At 39.3% G+C, this 19,728-nt stretch overlaps 1 protein-coding gene across 1 annotated transcript in view; it reads right to left on the reverse strand.

The window, feature by feature from the left end:
• The window catches only part of RALGAPA2 (Ral GTPase activating protein catalytic subunit alpha 2), a 291,897-nt gene that overhangs the window by 15,145 nt on the left and 257,024 nt on the right, over nt 1-19,728 (reverse strand). The window contains exon 39 of the mRNA XM_065401648.1: nt 7,270-7,391. Within this exon, the coding sequence (XP_065257720.1) occupies nt 7,270-7,391 (122 nt within the window). The remainder of the gene's footprint in view (nt 1-7,269; nt 7,392-19,728) is intronic.

A 19,728-nucleotide genomic window follows, 5' to 3' on the forward strand; every position in this document is an offset into this window, starting at 1 on the left:
CAATTTTGCTTACGTTATCAGTTTGTTGCCACGGAAATGACTCATCTCACAAATTCACAGATCCAGAAGATGGACCAGAATTTCTGTGTTATGTTGTCTGAACACACTGATTCTAAATTTACTATAATGAGCCATACAAAATTATGGAAAATGTGAAATGGATTTATGTTTCAGTCAGATCTAAGATTTCCCCAAGATGAAAGGCTAAATTTTGCTCCTCCCTGTAAAATGGATTTTCTATGGGGGACTCCAACAATCTGAAAACTACAGAATTTTTTCTCCTTTGTTAAATCAGTTAGCTCCACCAATCAGCTGACAGAAACTTTGGCACCTCTTCATCCTCAGGTACCAAAGCACACTCTCTGGCCAGTTGATAGCTTCCCTAGATGGAAAGACCAAAATATCCCTCTCTGCTCAGGGGGCTCTAACAACTGGAATGCTGGGCCTGGCCTGGCAAAACCCAAACCCAGACTGGGAGGACTTATCTTGGGAATTTTCCAGAGGTTCCTTGGACTAAAGCACTCAGGATCACAGGCCCCAAAGCTGCATCAGTGGGAGCTTTGATGCAGATGATAATGGCATGGATGGAACGCCAAGAGTCCATTTGACAGGTTTCCTGTACTGACGCAGATTCTCTCTCTGCCTAGGAGGAGACTACGTTATCAGAGGAAGGAGCTCTAATGCCTATGGAATAGGGAGACTGCTACGTATGCTTCCTTAATACATACACAAACCCATTTAACAATGACTGAATCCGAATGGGAATTATCTGCCTCTTTTGTGGGGGAGGGAGGGCAAGGAAACTGAAGAAACCCTAAATTCCCTGTAGGTAAAACTTCAAGGCCCCACCACCACCTACAGAATGCCAAGCCCTTTCCCTACACAGAGTCATCTGAGGACAAAATGGTAGGAAAATCAATGTCAAGATCCCTATGGAGCTCAGAATTAATCTTGTGAATAGATCTGGGAAGCAGATGAAGGATTACTTTATGGGATACCTGAAAGAGGAACTGGCATTGCAGGAGAGGGCTGCCAGCTCACCCACTCTCCACGGGGAGGAAATGGCTAACAGGAAGGTCACTTTTAGTGAGCCAAAATAAGGGTCCCAATCCCAACACCATACGCTTGAAGGGAGAGGTATGGAGCCACAATGGAACTGGCAGCAATGGAGATAGTTACTAAATTATGGTTTCTAGTTATTGAATCCGAATTTGGAGACAAAAGGGTCCTTCAGGCTTGCAGTACCTTACATAGTGAGAGACGATGACTTTACTGAGGATGTAACTGTATGGTCTATACAGGGCAGAGTACCCCAGAAGATGACACACCTTTTTGGTTATCTATAAAAGTTATGCATAGCCTTAGGTAAGGCAGGCTTCACATCAGGTTTCTTACAGGACTCAGCGATTAACTCTTAAATATCTAAGTGAATTTGGGAAACTCTGTCTTGGCTTAGACAGTAACTTTCTCTTATTTATTATCAAGGCTTCAAGAATCTATCCTGAGGGTCTTGTGATTCTCCCTCCTATCACTGACCTCCTGGCACCTAACAATTTTTAGAATGCAAAGTCATACTGAGTTCAATCAGACTTTGCAACAGACTCCATACTAATCATAATCTGTTACGTTTCCTCTACATTTGGAGATAAAAATTGTTTTTGAAATGGAAGAATTGATAGTACAGGAGCGATCCAAGCACAATTCAGGCACAGGCTATATACGATTCTTCAGCTACAGCACTCCAGGCTAGTCATGCAACACCCCGGAGGCAATTCTAGTTTTGCCTCTTTCCTGATCAGAAAATGTCAAACTGCCGCATGGTATTGTGAAATGGACCTCTCTCCACTGCAGAACAGGAAGTCACCATCATCCCGGGAGGGTCCCAGAGCCCAGGAATCAGCCTGAACCCAAAAGTCTACACTGCAATTTTACAGCAGCCTGAGCGCCGCGAGTCTGAATAACCTGACCCAGGCCAGCTGTGGGTGTTTAACTGCAGTGTAGCCATACCCAACGTGTTCACAATGAACAGTGAGGAGTACAAAGAAAATCAAAACTAGAAAAAGTGTCTTTTGAAATAACATGGCTGCACTGAATGTTTCTTTCCCTTTAAATAACAAAAGGGATCAATGAAAGCTAAACACTCAGCAAAAGGTATTTTAAAAAATAGTAAATATGTCTTGGGCAGGGAAAACATTTTTATTATACATTCTAGAAATAAAAGAAAGGTTAATCCTTTTCTATCTTTTTTTAAACAAAAGCAAAACAAACAAAACAAAAAATGGAGCAACGAGGCTGCCAAGTTTCAGTCCTATGTAAATGAGCATGCAAGAGTTCCACAGCCTGAAAAACCTGGGAATGCTGGAAATGGCTACAGTTCCTTAACTGGGCAATGCTACAATACTCATTAAAGAATCCCTTTATCAACAGATATTATTGGGTGCCACAGTTTTCCTATATAGTTTTCCTGTTAGTCCAGTGACAATAAATAAAGACTGCCTAAAAAAAAGTGCAATCTGAGATTCATTTGTCTTTCTTTTCATTCTGCAAGAGCCATCGGCCACTAAAAAGTAAAGATTGACACTATTGATATGCTTTCTGATAATGTCAAGCATTATGCTTTATTTTCCAAATCATTAGCATGCACAAGAATGACCTCATGGTGAACAGATGCACTTGGATATGGCAGTGATTAGATCAGTCCTCTCAGCAGTCAAGTGTGCCCATTCCAATTAACCCTTTGAAGAATCAACTGCAAGTCTACAATATTAAAAGAATGCTTGCAGATACAATTTCTGGATTCTCATGTCAGTAGAAAGCTACCATGATGAGTATCCAAATATGCAGCACAAAGCTCTTTCTGAAGGAACTGTTATTTAAAGTCTGAATATTGATTCCCTTTTCTAGAACTTTCAAATGTTTACATCTCTTAGCAGTTAAAACCACTGTCGGGCTTCTAATCTTATACTGCTACTCTATTTGTTTCATCAGTAAGGGCAATTAGACTTGGAAATGTATTTTATGCACCTGTTAGTACATATGTATTGACCATTTAGGATTGCTTTTTTGAAAGGATGCACCATCAAGTTGCACTTTCTGAAGTCTGTGTGGAGTACCAGTATTTTGTCCAACAAAGTTGTTTTTGTTTTTTTGGCCAGAGAAGGCAGGAGGAAGAGCAGGAAAGGATTGTAGCTAAGAACACCCTTTAAAGTGGGAAAATCTGCAGAGGGACAGGATGAGAATAATTAAATACTGTAGGACAACTAAGGACTTCTTGGGTTGACTCTTATACTCAGCCTAATTAAAATAAGGCATGTAACGTACCAGTTTAGCAACAAAGGACCTTATTCTGATCTTTTGATCCTAAATCTGCACTTCCCATAAATGAGTTATGGGGTGTTCATTCTGCCTAGTATTCTGTATTTTCAGTGTCTAAGATGCATGGAGATCTAACACTACGTATAAAGAGTTAAAGGCCCTGGTCCTACAAAGATTTACACAAATCAGTTGGACTACTCCCATGCATAAAGGTAAGCACCTGCATAAACGTTTGCAGAATGGGAGCCTAAGTCAGTGCACACTTTATAATCCATGTCACATGCGAGTCTGGGGGCAACATCCATTCTGCAGCATCTTGCTATTTGCTAGTAGTCTGAGGTCGTGCAACAGAACATAAAAGCCCCCAAAAGGTAATTAATAATATCATACAAATTGCATATGTTAATGGCTATATTTTCACTGCACTAATTTATAGTATATCACAGGATGCTTTTTGAATCTTATGTTGCATTAACTGCTTAAAAAATCCTAGATAAAATAAAACTGTACTACTTATTGATCCCTGGGATTGTCTATCTGTATACAGTGACCTTGGATTATGATGAGGTGATGTTGAGGATTGGATGGGGGGAAGAATGGGCCCTAAATTCACCATGAAAGCTTAAGCTGTTCAGGGTCAATTTTTCCAGTTGGCTTGCTGCTTGGAAGAGGATAAAAACACAGATAGATGGGCCTGCCTTGGGCAGTTCCACTTTTCTTTGCAGGTTTCATTTCTCTGTTTTGGGATGGGCATTCCCCTCGGAGTAACCTGAGATCTTATCAACATGTGTCAAATTTCTTAAATGGAAGAATACCACTTCCACACAAATTGCACAGCCAACCTGTGCTACATACACATGTCAATAAGGCAAAATTCTGAACTACATGAGACATGATGGATGGGAGGATGTGTATCTACAAATACAGCACTGGTAATACTTACTAGCTGAAATTATCACAACTTGTGTTTGCTTGCACTCAAACTTGCTCTGGGAATAGTTCACATCAAAATAAACCCACTCCCCTTTTCCGGACATTGATGTGAATAAATAAATGGATGTGAACTAATTAAAATTAATTTAATAGTAGCTTGATTTTTATTTTAAGGGAATGGCATTACCATCTCATGAAGGATCAAAATATTCCACACCTGCCCATAGAGATACAAATACACACTGTCCTGATTCATAGTTTTATATATTGAGTTGGTAATGGAAGATCTACTGCAAAGTACTAACCTAAAATGTGATGATAATGGAAATATTAGATGAATCCAGATGTCCCTGATCTTACAGGTGGATGTGTGTGGGCAGACCACTGTGCCCATGCTGAGCTCCACTGACTGCAGTGGGGCTCTGTTGGATCTTTTTGCAGAATCAGGGCCTATAAGCCCTGGGACTATTCAGCATTAACAAAGATTGTGGAATTACATGAGTTATATCTGGTTTCAATATTGACTTAGAGCCTAAGAGTGCACAATCCTGAAATCTAATTATAATAGGACTCATAGTAATCCTGACACTAAACAATTTAGCAACTAAGCAGTAAAAGGTAAAAGTATGGATAGATTTTCTTTTAATCCTGGAATAGGGAAATTCCTGAGTCACGGATTTACATGTCTTTGTAAAGGCTAATATGACAAGTAATTTTCATGATTTAGGAAGTTGTCTAATCTAGAAAATTCAATTTTAAAAATATTAAATAAATTATTCTCTTCTAATACATAGCTTGAAACCTTACGATATAGAATTTTCTAAAGCCCATAAATGAAATGATTTTCTCAAGTATACAGTTTGCTGTGTTGTTCTTCCAACATTCTCTAATTACAACAGATCTTTTAAATCAGGTATTAACTGTCTTGTAACACTGAGTAGACTAAAGATTTGCTCAGTCAGAACAACTTGAAACCTTGGAGGGGAATAAGGGAGACTGGCAGGGGATGCTTATAAATTCAAGCCTGGATCGGAATTTTGTGCCTCTGACTATAGCTGGGAAAACTGAAATCCCAGCTCTGAACAGCCCTGAACTTTGGAGACTTGAGTTTTGGTATCTGACTCATGACTGGCCCTAGTATTATAACAGGCCGAACTAAAAATATGATTTCAAACATACCCAAACTTTGGAAGGCTGAACATCAGGATCTGAATTTTGTGACAAGTTCTGATTAAGAAAAATTAAATCACATAAAAAAATTATTCTAGTACTTAATGATTATTTAACAATTCTTCTGAACAATTTAAATAAATGTTAAGTATTTTTTGCATATAACAGATATTATAGAATTTAGAATGTTATTCCATAGTAATGTCTTTTCTAATTATGTTTAATTTGATCAGAATAAGATGACCAAATAACATATGCAAATGTGGTGGAACAGAAGTATGGAAGATTGATGAAGACAATAAAATATGCTTAAAGTATTTTAAAATTCTGCCAAGATGCCTATATTTTTATTTGCTGATACCTACACAGATAAATGACTCAAAGTTTCTAACAAAACTGGGTATGAAATCTACATTTCTATTGAAATTGATAATTTTTTTGTCTCCGAGTTTTGGCAGGGCGTATAAAAGAATTTAATTCACAGCTGTTCTACTTTTTTAATGTAGAAAACATTAATCAAAGCTTTAAGTTATAAGCTTTTCTAATGTTGTTTAGTATTCCAGTTCAACAAAGATCAATAGAGGCCATCCCTGTGTTTCTTGACGCCTCTCCAGGAAGCAGAGGCGCGATTATGTAAATAGCACTGGTTCCCCTTTACTTCTGCCAGCTTGCTTATCTCCAAAGCCTTCTGCCTGCTGCTACTGGCGACCAATACAAGTACATGCATATACCTCTTATCTCCTAACAAAGCTCTGAAAGCTCAAGGATTGGAGCCAGTAATGTTAAACAATGATGCATGGCTGATTTTATTTGTAAGTGATTTATTTCAGTAAATTTAATTTCTTCCTTCAATTTTTCAGTTTAGATGGAAGATATTTGTTAACAAGTCAGAATATAGGGAATAAAGCAGATGTGTTGAAACATTTATACAGGGTTGAAATAATCTATTTAACAATCCAAAAGAGTATCATGAAATAATTAGAAAGCGTACACCCAATCGGTGCAAAGAAGGGATTAAGGAATTCATCAGGCACTGACTGTATACTTTTCCACAAGAGAGGAAAATTAATCCTTAGGGTGCTAGAAACCTACTCTTCAGAATTAATGTTTCCTTTTAAACCAATTTATCAAGGATAACTAAAATGACAAACTAGCAACTGGTATCTTACTGACCTTAGAAGTTAACTTAAAATCTTGTTATGACATAAAGAATACATTCACTGAGTTTTACATAGATTTCCATCTTTCAACAAGATTGATGAAATAATTGTTGAAATAGAGTTTAAAAATGAGATTCCAATCCAGGCATTGGTAGGAAGTTTGAAATTTGTCCACACATATATCAAATATTAAAAGGAAAATGTTAGCATACTGTATTACTGTTATAATATTCTAACCGAACACTATCCTTACATTTCTTCTGCATTAATCCCTGACCCTGGTATCTCAGCAGCATAATCCCCATTTAGCATTAGTAGCAACGGCTTCTACTGTGAGGAACTATTTTTCGATAAGTAAGCACTGATTCAGGCATAGCTTTTGAACAACATATTCCCAGCTCAGCAAGAAACCCACACTCCTGAATGAACCAGAGCACATTACTGAGAGAAAGTTCATTAACCTTGCTAGATTCGGGGGTTAACAGGATAGCTGAAGAAAGGAACTGAGTGAATAGCTCTGATGCAAAACAAATTAAAATGAATGTCATCATTCCTTTTGATATTCATTAGTTGATTCAGAGGGAGAATGCTCTTCTTAAATTTGCAAGCATTTATCTACGAAAAACAGGTGTACATCTGCTGCTCAAGTGCTTCTTAGTGCTAAACAGAAGAATAACGTACAGAGACTCACCAGTTCCACTGAGAGAGTAGCTAGGAGAGGGAGAAAAGACCTGAGCTGCAAAATCCTCAAATGTCATTACTTCTTTGTGATTCTGGATTATTGCTTCAAGATATAGAGCTCTTTCCTCATAACTGCAATAATCAGGTTAAGGAAATGCACATGCAAAATTAAATGCTGTTACACAATGTCCTAGAATGCTAACAGTTCAATCCATACAAATACATGTAGAGAACTACATCATTGGTGTGAAAAATATGCCTTTCAAAATTTCTTTAAAATATTTAAGATTTCTAAACATAAGCACTGAACTGTAATAACACTGTACTTTTTGAAATTATTTATCATATCAATAATTTTTTTTAGCTTCAACACAAATATCATTCTTGAAAAAGGCATGGTTTAGTGACTGAATCCAAGGGATCTCTGAAGTTAGTGGGGATGAAAACAAAGACCCTAGAAGTATATTCCTGGGAAATAAAAATGTTACATTTTTACGGTGAAAAACCATAATGACAACAGAAATGTAGTGCATGTTTAGCATGCTCCTAATGGATAATATTTGCATTACAATTATTCTTTTCATCCTACCAAAAATAATTGAATTGGGAGTACAGGTTATAGGGAAAGGGAAAGAATAGAGGCAACTGATCATTGTGCTACTTAAAAGAAGGAAGTATATAAGATTCCTCAGCGTGTAAAGTTTACGTTAAAGTTATACTGTAGAAGGTATCATCGGATGTACCAATAAATTATACATATTAATAAAATAAGACCTTGCATGCAATACAGTCTACATAATACAGACAACAAAGCTAAACCAAGGTTATTGCCTTTTAATTAAAACTCGGCAACCTGGAACACGCAGCATTCAAATGTGTAATCAAAAACCAGTCACCAATAAAACTTACAAGCGTAACAAGCTGAAGCAACTTTCCAGCTGTCTTAATAGGACCCCTGCTTGCGGCAGCTTTCCACAGTGGAGAAAGCAAATCTTTTCCTTTTGTGTGCAGCTTCTGTTTTCTCAGAAGGTGAATCATGCATTTCCAATAACAGGATAACGTCTGAAACAAATCTACAATGGACTGAAGAATCTCACATATGACTTTATGAATTAACACTTGAAGAAGCCAGTATGACATCTCATTCCCCATTTCCTCATTAAAAAAAAAAAAGTTTTCAGATCTTCATTGCGTTTTTGTCATGTGGAAAAGCATGCTAATTCTACGAGATTGCATTAAGTAGGAGAAAGTGCCAATTCATAATTACCAAATTATGAGACGATGAAATAACACCAGTGACTCAATATAATGTAGGTGATTGGATTTTTTTAATTGAAAAGCCTACATTACTCATTAGAATTATTCCAAGGTGCACGTTTGTAGTTTCTGCTACATTAATATGATACTTTAAAAATGACTGAACATTCTTTTCAATTCAGAGTAAAATAATGGAGCATTAGGTTTCTAGTGCTCTATCTCAGTGGGGATAATCAATGTGTTTATGTCTTAATCATATGCAAGTTACTGTAGTCACTAGGGTTAAATGACATTTTAGAAAGATTTTCATGCTAATAGAGACAGATACACATATGATAAATCCTTCTATAAACTCCCTTTGGGAAACTGAAGAAAGAAAATTAATACTTAGCATTTCAGAGATTGCACCTGCTGACAATTTTATTTACTTATTTTCTTTTAAAGCCCAGCAGAACACATTCCTGATAGCACAAGTATTAGGCTGAGTGTATTTGGGGCTGCTTCACTATTATAGGCTGAACTCCTGATGACTCTTGTTAATGAATAGGCTGCCAAACTTCCTAAGAGAGGAGGCACACGCCTAGACCCTATTCTAAAGGGACTGACTGATGCCATTCACATCTCATTATGAACATGCTTATTCTGCACAGCACTTGGCTGTTGCCAAGGCTCTGTATTCCATACTGCCACAGCAAGCCGCTGGTCCTGTTAACAGCAGGATGTTAGGCCTGAGTGGCCGTCTGGCGAACAGGCACTCTGACACTAAGCTGGCACGTGCTGGCGCAGCAGGAGCAGACCAAGGCGTGACAAATTACTGAAAGAGCTAAGCTAAACTTATGGCTGACAACCACCTGAGCCTTAGGACCTCTATGGGCCTGCCATCAACTCTCAATTCATTGCTCACCCTTTTAGTCTGCAGTATGCTTGTGGGCCAAGTTTAAACAAGGCAGATACACTATAAAGGCTTTTCATGCTATGCCTAATAATACCCTGCTGTTTAATGAAAGGCCTTGCACATCTAACACATAAGCATACAATGCAATAAACCATTGCTAACAAAACAGAAGTTCCTATGTATTTTGCTAAATATTGCATGGAAAGATAGCAAGATGGGGCCCTTCCTATGTTAATTCATAATAAAATGAATTATGAATATTCTTATTTAGGAGGCTGAAGATGTCCCTAATATAGAAAAAGGCAGAGGGACTATGTCCATTATCTTACAGTAACAACATAAAAAAAAAAAAAAAAATACATGTAGGCAGGCTAAGCAAACATCCAGAGATCTACAAAGATCTAACATGCTTGAAAGGCATAAAAGGAAGTTTTCATTTCAAAAAACCAAAACCAAACAATTTGCACTTGAATTTCTTGCGTGTGAAAGATTAAAAGCACTACCTGTAGCTCAATCCATGCACAGCGTGGACAGGTTTTGTGAAAGTTCCCCCACACGACTGTTCTCATGCATTTTATTCTTGAATTTAACATATTTTTTATTCCAGTTTAAGACTACCAAGAGGGCCAAGTTGCAGTTGTAGACAGAAATTCACTAGGGACTAGACAATGATCAAACTCATTTTCACTTGTAGCCTAAGCCAGGAAGTATTAAATGATTAAATGTAAATGAACTAAATTCACTGTTACCTATTTTAAAAGTGCAAAAATATTTGTAAAGGCAGTCTGAGAACAAAAAATGGTTTTATCAAGGTCACTTAAAATGATATCTTAGATGGGAGGTAAAAACCCTAATTATTTTAAGGGAGACTATAGAAGGATTATAAATTATAGTATATAGTATGGTATAGTAATATATAGAGCCCTTTGACAATAATATATTTTTTAAATAAAGGTAATCCTAACAAATATATAAATGGGCCATTTTCAAAGACATTTTCTCCAAATCTAAATATCTAAGCACATACGCTGGGATTTTCAAAAAGGACCTAATGGAATCAGGTGTCCAAATCCCATTGAATTTAACAACAAATAGCATGCCTTCATTATGAATGCCTGTTAATCACTCAGGCCAGGTCTACACAAGGAGAGCTTTGCTGGGAGAGCTATATTGGTATACACTATACTGGCAAAGTGCTCCTACTGTGGACACAGATTGTACTGGCAAAACTACACAGATTGACTACATTTTTGCTGGCATAGCTTATTTCAGCCATCCCCAGGAAAATAAGTCATGCTGGCAAAAGCACAGTTTTGCCACTATAACTGAGTCTACACTAGGGGGTTTTGCTGGCACAGCGTTGTCAGTCAGGGATCACACCTCCTCATACATCTGACTGGTAACGCTATGCAGCAAAAGTCCAAATGAGTATTTACCGAAGGAAAAAGGAGAACGGAAGGACTTCCAGAGGATCATCTCAAGAACTTTTGTACGGCTAGAGGTACTCTGGTGACTTACTACTGTTTAATTTATCAGCTGGAGTAAACTCATAGCTCGCTTGTCATAATCACGTGCTTATCAGGATTGTTTCTGTTGGTAAAGGGAACAATGTCAGGTGGAGCTGGAGGGAAGGGCAGAGTAGCTAGAAGACATGCTCCCCTCTCCGTCTGAAAGTCCCTCTGCAGATATGTTTTGGTTATGTGGGACTAGAAGGAGTGGAGACATGGAACAGTCATTCAGAAAGCCGGCACAGAAAAAAAATCAACAGGTTTACTTCACTAATAATGAAAGATCAGTTCAGAATGGGATACAACATGATGAGAAAAAAAGAATACTCTGAGAATAATAGGAGCGATGAAAAGCAGACAACAGCTATATGGATATAAACTGCAGCAACCTGAGACCTGAAGACAGAAGGTATTCCAAGACATGATACAAGTGGCAAATAAAGGAATCTAGGGAGAGACTTGAGTATCACAATGAAAAATGTGTTCACTTAACTCCACAGATTGGAAGGTTTACTATCTACTGTCAACACCTGCCTGCAGGAATGGGCAATATTATTAAAGCTTTCAGACTATTTCCTTTAGGAAATAGTTGATATCAACAGCAGCTCATATTTATAGTGTGTTTCACCCCAAATGATTTCAAAGTGCCTTATGAACTCATACACACACATTTTTATACATATACTTTAAATAAACACATACATTTTATTTACATATATTACACACACACACACACACAGTACACTCTTTGGGGGCAGGGACTGTATTTTTTGTTCTGTGTGTACAGCACCTAGCACAATGGCTCCTGGTCCATGACTAAGGTTACTTGGCAGCACGATAATACAAATAACAAATAGCTCTCTCTTTCACCCAGACAAAATGAGCATTAACTCCATACCTCAACTCTAGATTGAACTGCTGCAACAGACAGAAACAGACTCCCAGATAGACATTTCTAAATTTGGACATTTAAAAATCAGGTCTTAACTTTCCGAAAGTCCTGAATGTTTGGTTTTAGTATTTGGATTAGGCTAGTTGTAGAGATCTTGGATGCAGACCCCACTCCGATATTATATATATAATGTGTATGCAAGAGCGGCACACAAAAAGAACTGTAAAATAGAAACATATACAGTAGAAAGAGCCGTTATTTACCTTATGGTAAGTGTGGTTTTTCAAGATGCCTGCACATGTGGATCCCACTCATGGTGTATGGGCACCCCAGCACAGTAGCTTGGAATCGTTTCACCAACAGTGTTCTGTAGGGGTCACACTTACACTCTTCATTTCCTTGTGCTCCCCTACCGAAGGCATAAAAAGCATGACATCCCCAAAATATATAAGACTCTGAGTTGTGGGGAAGGAGGGCAGGTTGTGGGATCCACATGTGCACAGTTACTCTAAGACAGTAACCATTCTTTCTTCTTTGTGAACAACACTTGTGGGTCCCACTTATGGTAGTTAGCTAGCAGTGACCTTAAATAGAGGTTGGGGCTAGGAATTATTTGAAAAGAGATTGTAAAACTGCCTCTCCAAAATGGGTGTCTGATCTAGAAGCATTCACTAAAAATAATGTTTTGTCAAAAGTACTAGTCAAAGTCCAGGTAGCTCCTCTGCAAATCTCCAATATTGGCACTCAACTTAGACACATAACAGATGGTTTTTTAGGTGATAAATCTAAGGAACTGTCCCAGACTGAGGTGTCAACAGAGAAGGTTTTTGATACCTTAAACAGTAATACGTCACCAGGACCAGATGGTATTCACCCAAGAATTCTGAAGAAAAACAAATAAGAAATTGCAGAACTACTAACTGTGGCATGTAACCTATTACTTAAATCATCTACCAGATGGCTGGAGGATAGTTTATGTAACACTGACTTTTAAAAAAGGCTCCAGAGGCGATCCTGGCAATTACAGGACAGTGAGCCTAACTTCAGTACCAGGCAAATTGGTTGAAACAATAGTACAGAACAGAACTATCAGACACATAGATGATCGCAATATGTTGGGGAAGAATCAACATGGCTTCGGGAAAGGGAAATTAGAATTCTTGAGGGTGTCAACAAAAATGTAGACAAGGGTGATCCAGTCGATATAGGGTACTTGGCCTTTAAGAAAGCCTTTGACAAGGTACTTCACCAAAAGCTCTTAAGCAAAGCAAGCACTCATGGGATAAGGGGGACGGTCCTCTCATGGATCTGTAACTGGTTAAAAGATAGGAAATAAAGGATAGAAATAAATGGTCAGTTTTCACAATGGAAAGAGTTAAATAGTGGGATCCCCCAAGGATCTGTACTGGGACCTATGTATGTATGAGATGTATGAGAACTGGAAGAGGTATAGAAAAGGGCAACAAAAATGATTAGGGATATGGAACAGCTTCCATATGAGCAGAGATTAAAAAAACAGATTGTTCATTTTAGAAAAGCGACAACAGAGGGGGGATAAGATAGTGGAGAAAGTGAATAGGGAAATTTTACCCCTTCACATAACACAAGAACCAAGAACCATGAATCACCCAATGAAATTAATAGGCAATGGGTTTTAAACAAACATAAGGAAGTACTTCTTCGCGTACCACAGAGTCAACCTGTGGAACTGATTGCCAAGGGATGTGAAGGCCAAAGGTATAACTGGGTTCAAAAAGTATTAGATAAGTTCATGAAGGATAGGTTCATCAATGGCAATTAGCCAAGATGGTCACGGATGCACCCATTCTTTCAGTGTCCCTAATCCTCTGACTGTCAGAAGCTGGAACTGGACAACAGGTAATGGATCACTTGATAAATTGCCCTGTTCTGTTTATTCCCTCTGAAGCATCTGGCACTGCTCACTATCAGAAGACAGGATACTAGGCTAGATGGACCTTTGGTCTGACTCATTTATCAATGCTACCTTCATTGAGAAAAGGTGAACTGGACAGCTTGGTAAGGTTTCAAAAAGGGGGTTCCATTAGAGGAGAAAGCACTAGATTTAAATCCCATGTTTGAGTATTCTTTCTTACAAGAGGAAAAACTCAAATCAAGCCTCCCAGAAGTCTGCTCACTGATTGATGAGAGAAAACAGAACCTCCTTTTACAGGCAGATGAAATGCTGATATCACTTCCAAATGTACCTTAGTCAAAGCAACAGATAGACTCGAGTACTTTAAATATAATAAATAATCCAAGATTATCGGAACAAAGCACTGAGAAGAAATGGGACCCTTTGATACTGCCCATAATAAGAAATACTTCTACAGTAACTCCTCACTTAAAGTCGTCCCGGTTAATGTTGTTACGTTGCTGATCAATTAGGGAACATGCTCATTTAAAGTTGTGCAATACTCCACTCTTGCGTTGTTTGGCTGCCTGCTTTCTCCACAGCTGGCAGCCTCCCTATGCCCCCCACTCCCCCCAGCGCCTCCCGCCCGCCGGCAGACCCCGCGGATCAGCGCCTTCCCCCTCCTCCCCCCGGTTCCTGCCCGCGGCAGTCAGCTGGCTTGCAGTGTTCAGGAGGCAGTATGGAGGGGGGAGGAGCAAGGAGGCTCCCCCTCCCTCCCCTGCCTCCTAAACACCACAAACCAGCTGATTACAGACAGGAGGCGGGGGGGGGAGGAGGAGCCTGCGCGCCAAGTCCTCGCTCCTCCTCCCTCCCTCCTGAACGCCACAAGCGAGCTGATTACCCCAGGTAGGAAGGAGGGGTTAGGAGCCAGGACTCAGCGCACCTCCTCCCTCCCTCCCCTGCCTCCTGCCCGCGGCAATCAGCTGGCTTGCAGCGTTCAGAAGGGAGACGAGTGAGGGGGGAGGAGTGAGGATGCAGTGTGCGAAGTAAAGGGGGAGGAGGTGGGGGGGGAGAAGAGAGTCAAGGGTAGAGGCTTGGGGGAAGGGGTGGAGTGGCTGGGCCGAGGGTTGAGCCTCCTGCCCCCGGCAAAGTCCGTGCCTGTGCTTGCAAGAACAGCAAGAGGAGCAGCCGGACAATCCACCCTCTTCCACTCTCTGACTCCACCACCTCAACCAAGCTTCATACTCAGCAGTGATGATTGTAGTAGTAAATTGTTTCTTTAAAGTTGTTTAAAACTTATACCTGTATTAAATTGTTTAAAATGATCATAATGGTCCCCTCTGACCTTAAAGTCTATGATTCTATGAAAACTTATACCTGTATTAAATTGCTTGTTTAAAACTGTTTAAAATGTATAGAATGCCTTTTGTCTGGCAAAAAAAAAAAAAAAAAAAAAAATTCCCTGGAACCTAACCCCCCCCCCCCCCCCATTTACATTAATTCTTATGGGGAAATTGGATTAGCTTAACATCGTTTCACTTTAAGTCGCATTTTTCAGGAATATAACTACAACGTTAAGTGAGGAGTTACTGTATTTTGCAGAATGCATAATTCCTTTAAAAAATGTCCTGCTCTAAAGCTCTAAAGTAAGATATTCTGTTCTTCTGAAGAACATTGTGTCTAATGTAGACATACAGAACCCATCCAAGCTGTGAGATGTAGCAATGCTGGATTTGGGTGAAGAATTAAGTGGAGGAGAAAGCTTCATCATATAAAGAAGAACAATGTGGAGGAACAGATGAATCCTTCTGGTGGATCGATACCTTCTCATCACTATAAATTCTGTTGTTCTTATGATTCCAAGCAGGAGACTTATGAGACACTAGAGAACTTGAATTATGTGACTTACATGTATGCCCCATGTATTGTGAGGGAACTTGTCCTGATTGTTAGAGATACTGAACGTAATATGTTATGTTCACATAATATTGTAGCTTTGCTGTAATAAAAAGTTTTAAAAAATAACTACCATCATAACTAACAGAAAACTATAAAAGGTACACTAATGTTGTTCCAGCTGCTCTGCCTTCAATGGTCAGGGTTGCCGTACTCTTTATGCCCTTGGTAGGGGAAGTGTGAGTTGACCCCTTCTGGACACTGCTAGTAAAAACATTCTGAGCTTCTGCACTGGGCACCCACACGGCATGAGTAGGATCCACATGTGTAGTACTTGAAGAACCACCCCTATTTTACAAACTAATTGGGGGATTGAGGAGTTCATAAAAACAAACAGTTCATAAAATTGAACATCTCAAAATTACAGTAGATCTGGTGCATAAACTGCAGTAGGATGTACTGCTATCTTCCTATTCTTCAAACCACTGCAAAGCGATTTCCAATGCCCTGAAGTCATCGGATGTTAAGGGATGTTGATTTGTTCTTCCTCAACAGCACTTTTGTTTTATGATTTCCCCCTTCCCCCGGTCAGGAAAAAGAGTTCATATAACTGGTCATTTGTAAAATGGAGATTCTACTGTAATTAGAAATGAAACTGCTGTGGGAACTGAGGTAGGCAGAACATAGTTGCCCAAAGCAGAATCTGAATGTTCTGCTCTCACAAACTCCCATTGGCTCTGCATTCCTTACAGTTGGAGATCATCATACTTTTAAGTCTCAACTTAGAAATAAAGGGATTCTAGACAGCAGTTCAGGGTAACATTTAAATACTTTCACCAACATATGGAGCATGATTACCATCACACATATATCTTGCTGACATGCCATTATTTTAATGAAAGCACAGGGTTAAACTCTATGAGGGTCTGTGGATAGGGAGAGGAGGGACTGACAGACCACAATATAATTATTTGTACAGGGGTAGTGCGTAGGAGCCCAAGTGACGGACAAGGACCTCAGTCTAAACACAAAACAAAAAGACTGTTCTCCAAGCGGCCCTATGGGGTTTGTCAAGCAAGCTAATGCTAACTATCAGTATTACCCTTAGGGTTAGGGTTCCCATCACTGGTAGGAATTCCACCCTGAGAGAGGACTTCCGAGTATGTGGCAAGTGGACAGGCTGAGGTAATGTGGAGGCAGAGGGCTCCTCTCATATGGATGGCCGTGCCCTCTAGGGGATAAACCAATTTGTTTAACCCACTCGTATCCATTCAGTGAGAGGGCAAGCTTTGCCAACTGCAAGAAATTAGGAGGGAATTTCAATAGCCCAAACTTGGAGTTTCCAGCTTCCTACATAGGAATAACCCACACAGTTGATTATCTGGCCAACAATTATGATAGACAAGACCAGGGAAACTCTCTTTAGTGATGACACATTTCCTTCTTTCAATTTTGCAGTTTACAGGATACAGAAAGAATTCAAGAGCTTACTGAGCTTTTATTTGTTTTGTTGATTGCTCCTTCAAGACTCCAGTGCCAAAGAACAACTGACTGGTAATATCTACCCCCCATCCACATTAACAATTATATCTTTTGGGCATTACATTTACTTTCTCAGTTAAGTGTAGGAGTGTCCACAGCATGCCTCTTGATGTACAGCTTTAGAATTAGTCATGGTAAAAACAAAAGAGGCAACAGTCTTTATATTACTGGAAATAGCAACAGCAGGACAAACAGGGTTTGTTAAAATTTTGCCATCCAATTTCCATCCTAGGCACTGTGATCCTGTTCTCAATAAAATCAATGGCAAAACTCCTATTGACTCTAGTAGTGCAGAATCAAGCCACATATGCTAACGGAAACTGACTCTTTGTTCCTGAATACTCCGAAGTGTTCAGCCACAGTTCCCATGTAAAATCACCAGAAGGGGAATCACTGCACTCATATTTAAAATATGCCCTAGATAAGAATGCGGTTAACTGCCGGTCAAACCCCACCCAAGAGCTGGAACATGGATGTGTATTTCAGTTGTTCTTTTCATTGAATATTGTGAAGCTAAAACATCCTTATTAAATAAAGAAATTGCACAATAAAAATAAAATACTAGCAAATATGCTACCTTATAAAAACAAATGGGGACTGGAGCACTTCGGAATTGCAGGTCCAAAATATGAATGTAGCTTTACATTTTATTTAACAACCACCTTACATTGTCTCCCAAATGGCAGAAATGGTTCTCTAAAGAGGTATTAACCATAACACCAAATTAATGTAGGAAAACTAATATGGATATAAATGTTAGGGGGTTACCAAAAGGGAACAATGTAGGGACCATAAAAAAATATTTCAACATAAAGTGTTAGTACACAACCCTTATATACCTAATCAGCCTGTTGCTCTAAGCACTGTAAAAACATATCATGTCATACTTTAAAATAAAATGTTCTGATGGTTGATTTATGTGTGAAACTCAATCTGCTTGATAGGCTTGCTATCAGTTATGGTCCAGTTACTGCCACTACTGCATAAATTTAACTGGAAACTTTTTGGGGAATTCTGGTAGCATACACCCTTCACAGAACAGGTGCAATTAAACCATATTTGTTAACAGTTACACATTTTTTAAATTATATTTTTGGTAAGTAAAGCAGTGCTTTCCATATTATAAAAATATCAGATGCCGGAACTTGTAAAATGAACAAGAGTTTCTCACTGATAGGAATGTTTAAGAATATGGGGTGAAATTCAATCAGCCCTGCACAACTCCCTGAGTCAATGGCTTTGTGTGAGGGACTAGGTGGGAGCTGAAGGATGAAACTCACTGCTTCAACCCACAGCCAAGCCACAAGAATGTAACGTAGCCCCTCTGTGGCAGCTACTCCACCCTTTGGGATGTAATAGTCGCTGCTGTCCACAGTGGAATTGGACTGGCTTAGAAGAAATGCAGTTGCTCCTCCCTAGTCTTTCCCCTATTCAGAGCAAGCACAGAGTCCTCCTCTGCAGAAATCGGGAGGTGCAGCCACCTTGCCTGCAGCCCCCCCCCCCCCCGGACTTATGTTGGACAGAGGGCCTTGTGCTGCCACTCCATACTAGGTTTGTCCTGCCCATGAGGAGCACATGCTTTAGAAAAACTAGACAAAGCAGCAAACTTAGAAGGAGGTTTTCAAAGGCACAAAGGGCAGTTAGGTGTCCAGCACACATGGGCTTTCAATGGGAGTTAGGAGACTTTGTGCCTTTGGAAATCTCCCCTTTAATATTTTCAGCAGTTAACACCTGAACCATTTGTCTGTTGTACCTGTAGATGATGCTGTGAACAGTGAGAAACTCTGCTGTACCTTTCCAACTGTATCTTCCTATATGTCTACACAGTCCCTAAACACAATGGGACCCCATGCCCAACTGGGGTCTCTAGACGCTATCATAATATAAATAATAAAAAATAATTGTATATGGGAATGTGTTGAACTGTTCAGCAGTAGTCTGTAAAATGTAACCTGAAGGGATACCTTGTGTTTCTCAATGATGATTAATACCATTGGCTTTAAAATGAAAATAAGACAATTTTATATTAGAATCCAAAACCTTGGAAGAGGAATAATATAATAACAAAAACATACAGTGTCTGCCCTTGGGTGAAAAACTAAGGCCTCTGCTCTTATGTGCTGAAATGCTCTGTGCCATCTGCGCCTGGCTCTGGTTCAATCTGTGGTAGCCCAAGGTGTGCTAAGGACTACCAGGTTAGCAGGGGGTGCTTCTGCTCTTCTGTAGAATATCAAGAATATGTGGTAGATTAGTCATCCCAAGTGCTTTGGGGGGGAATGTTTCATTTGTTACGAAAAAGGGAGTAAAGCATCATAATTTGTTTGCTACTATTCCTTCCTTGAAGGAGACCTCCTGGGAGCAGAAGCATGATATCATCTAAATGATTAATTTCATGATAATATTGAAAGAGCAATGGGTTACTTTCCTGGTACCATCCAACAGTTCTGCATTTTCATTGCATTGATGCATATCCACCACCTTTAGGTGTGGGTTTTTTTCTAGTTCTTTTAATTGCCTTTGTTATCAGCTACTTTTATTTGTACAGCTATCTGCTCTGCAGAAAAACATTACAAATGCAATTTATCTTCATTATAAGTTACTTCTCT

Source organism: Emys orbicularis, chromosome 3 (genome assembly GCF_028017835.1).
Source record: "Emys orbicularis isolate rEmyOrb1 chromosome 3, rEmyOrb1.hap1, whole genome shotgun sequence".
Classification (NCBI taxonomy): Eukaryota; Metazoa; Chordata; order Testudines; family Emydidae; genus Emys; species Emys orbicularis.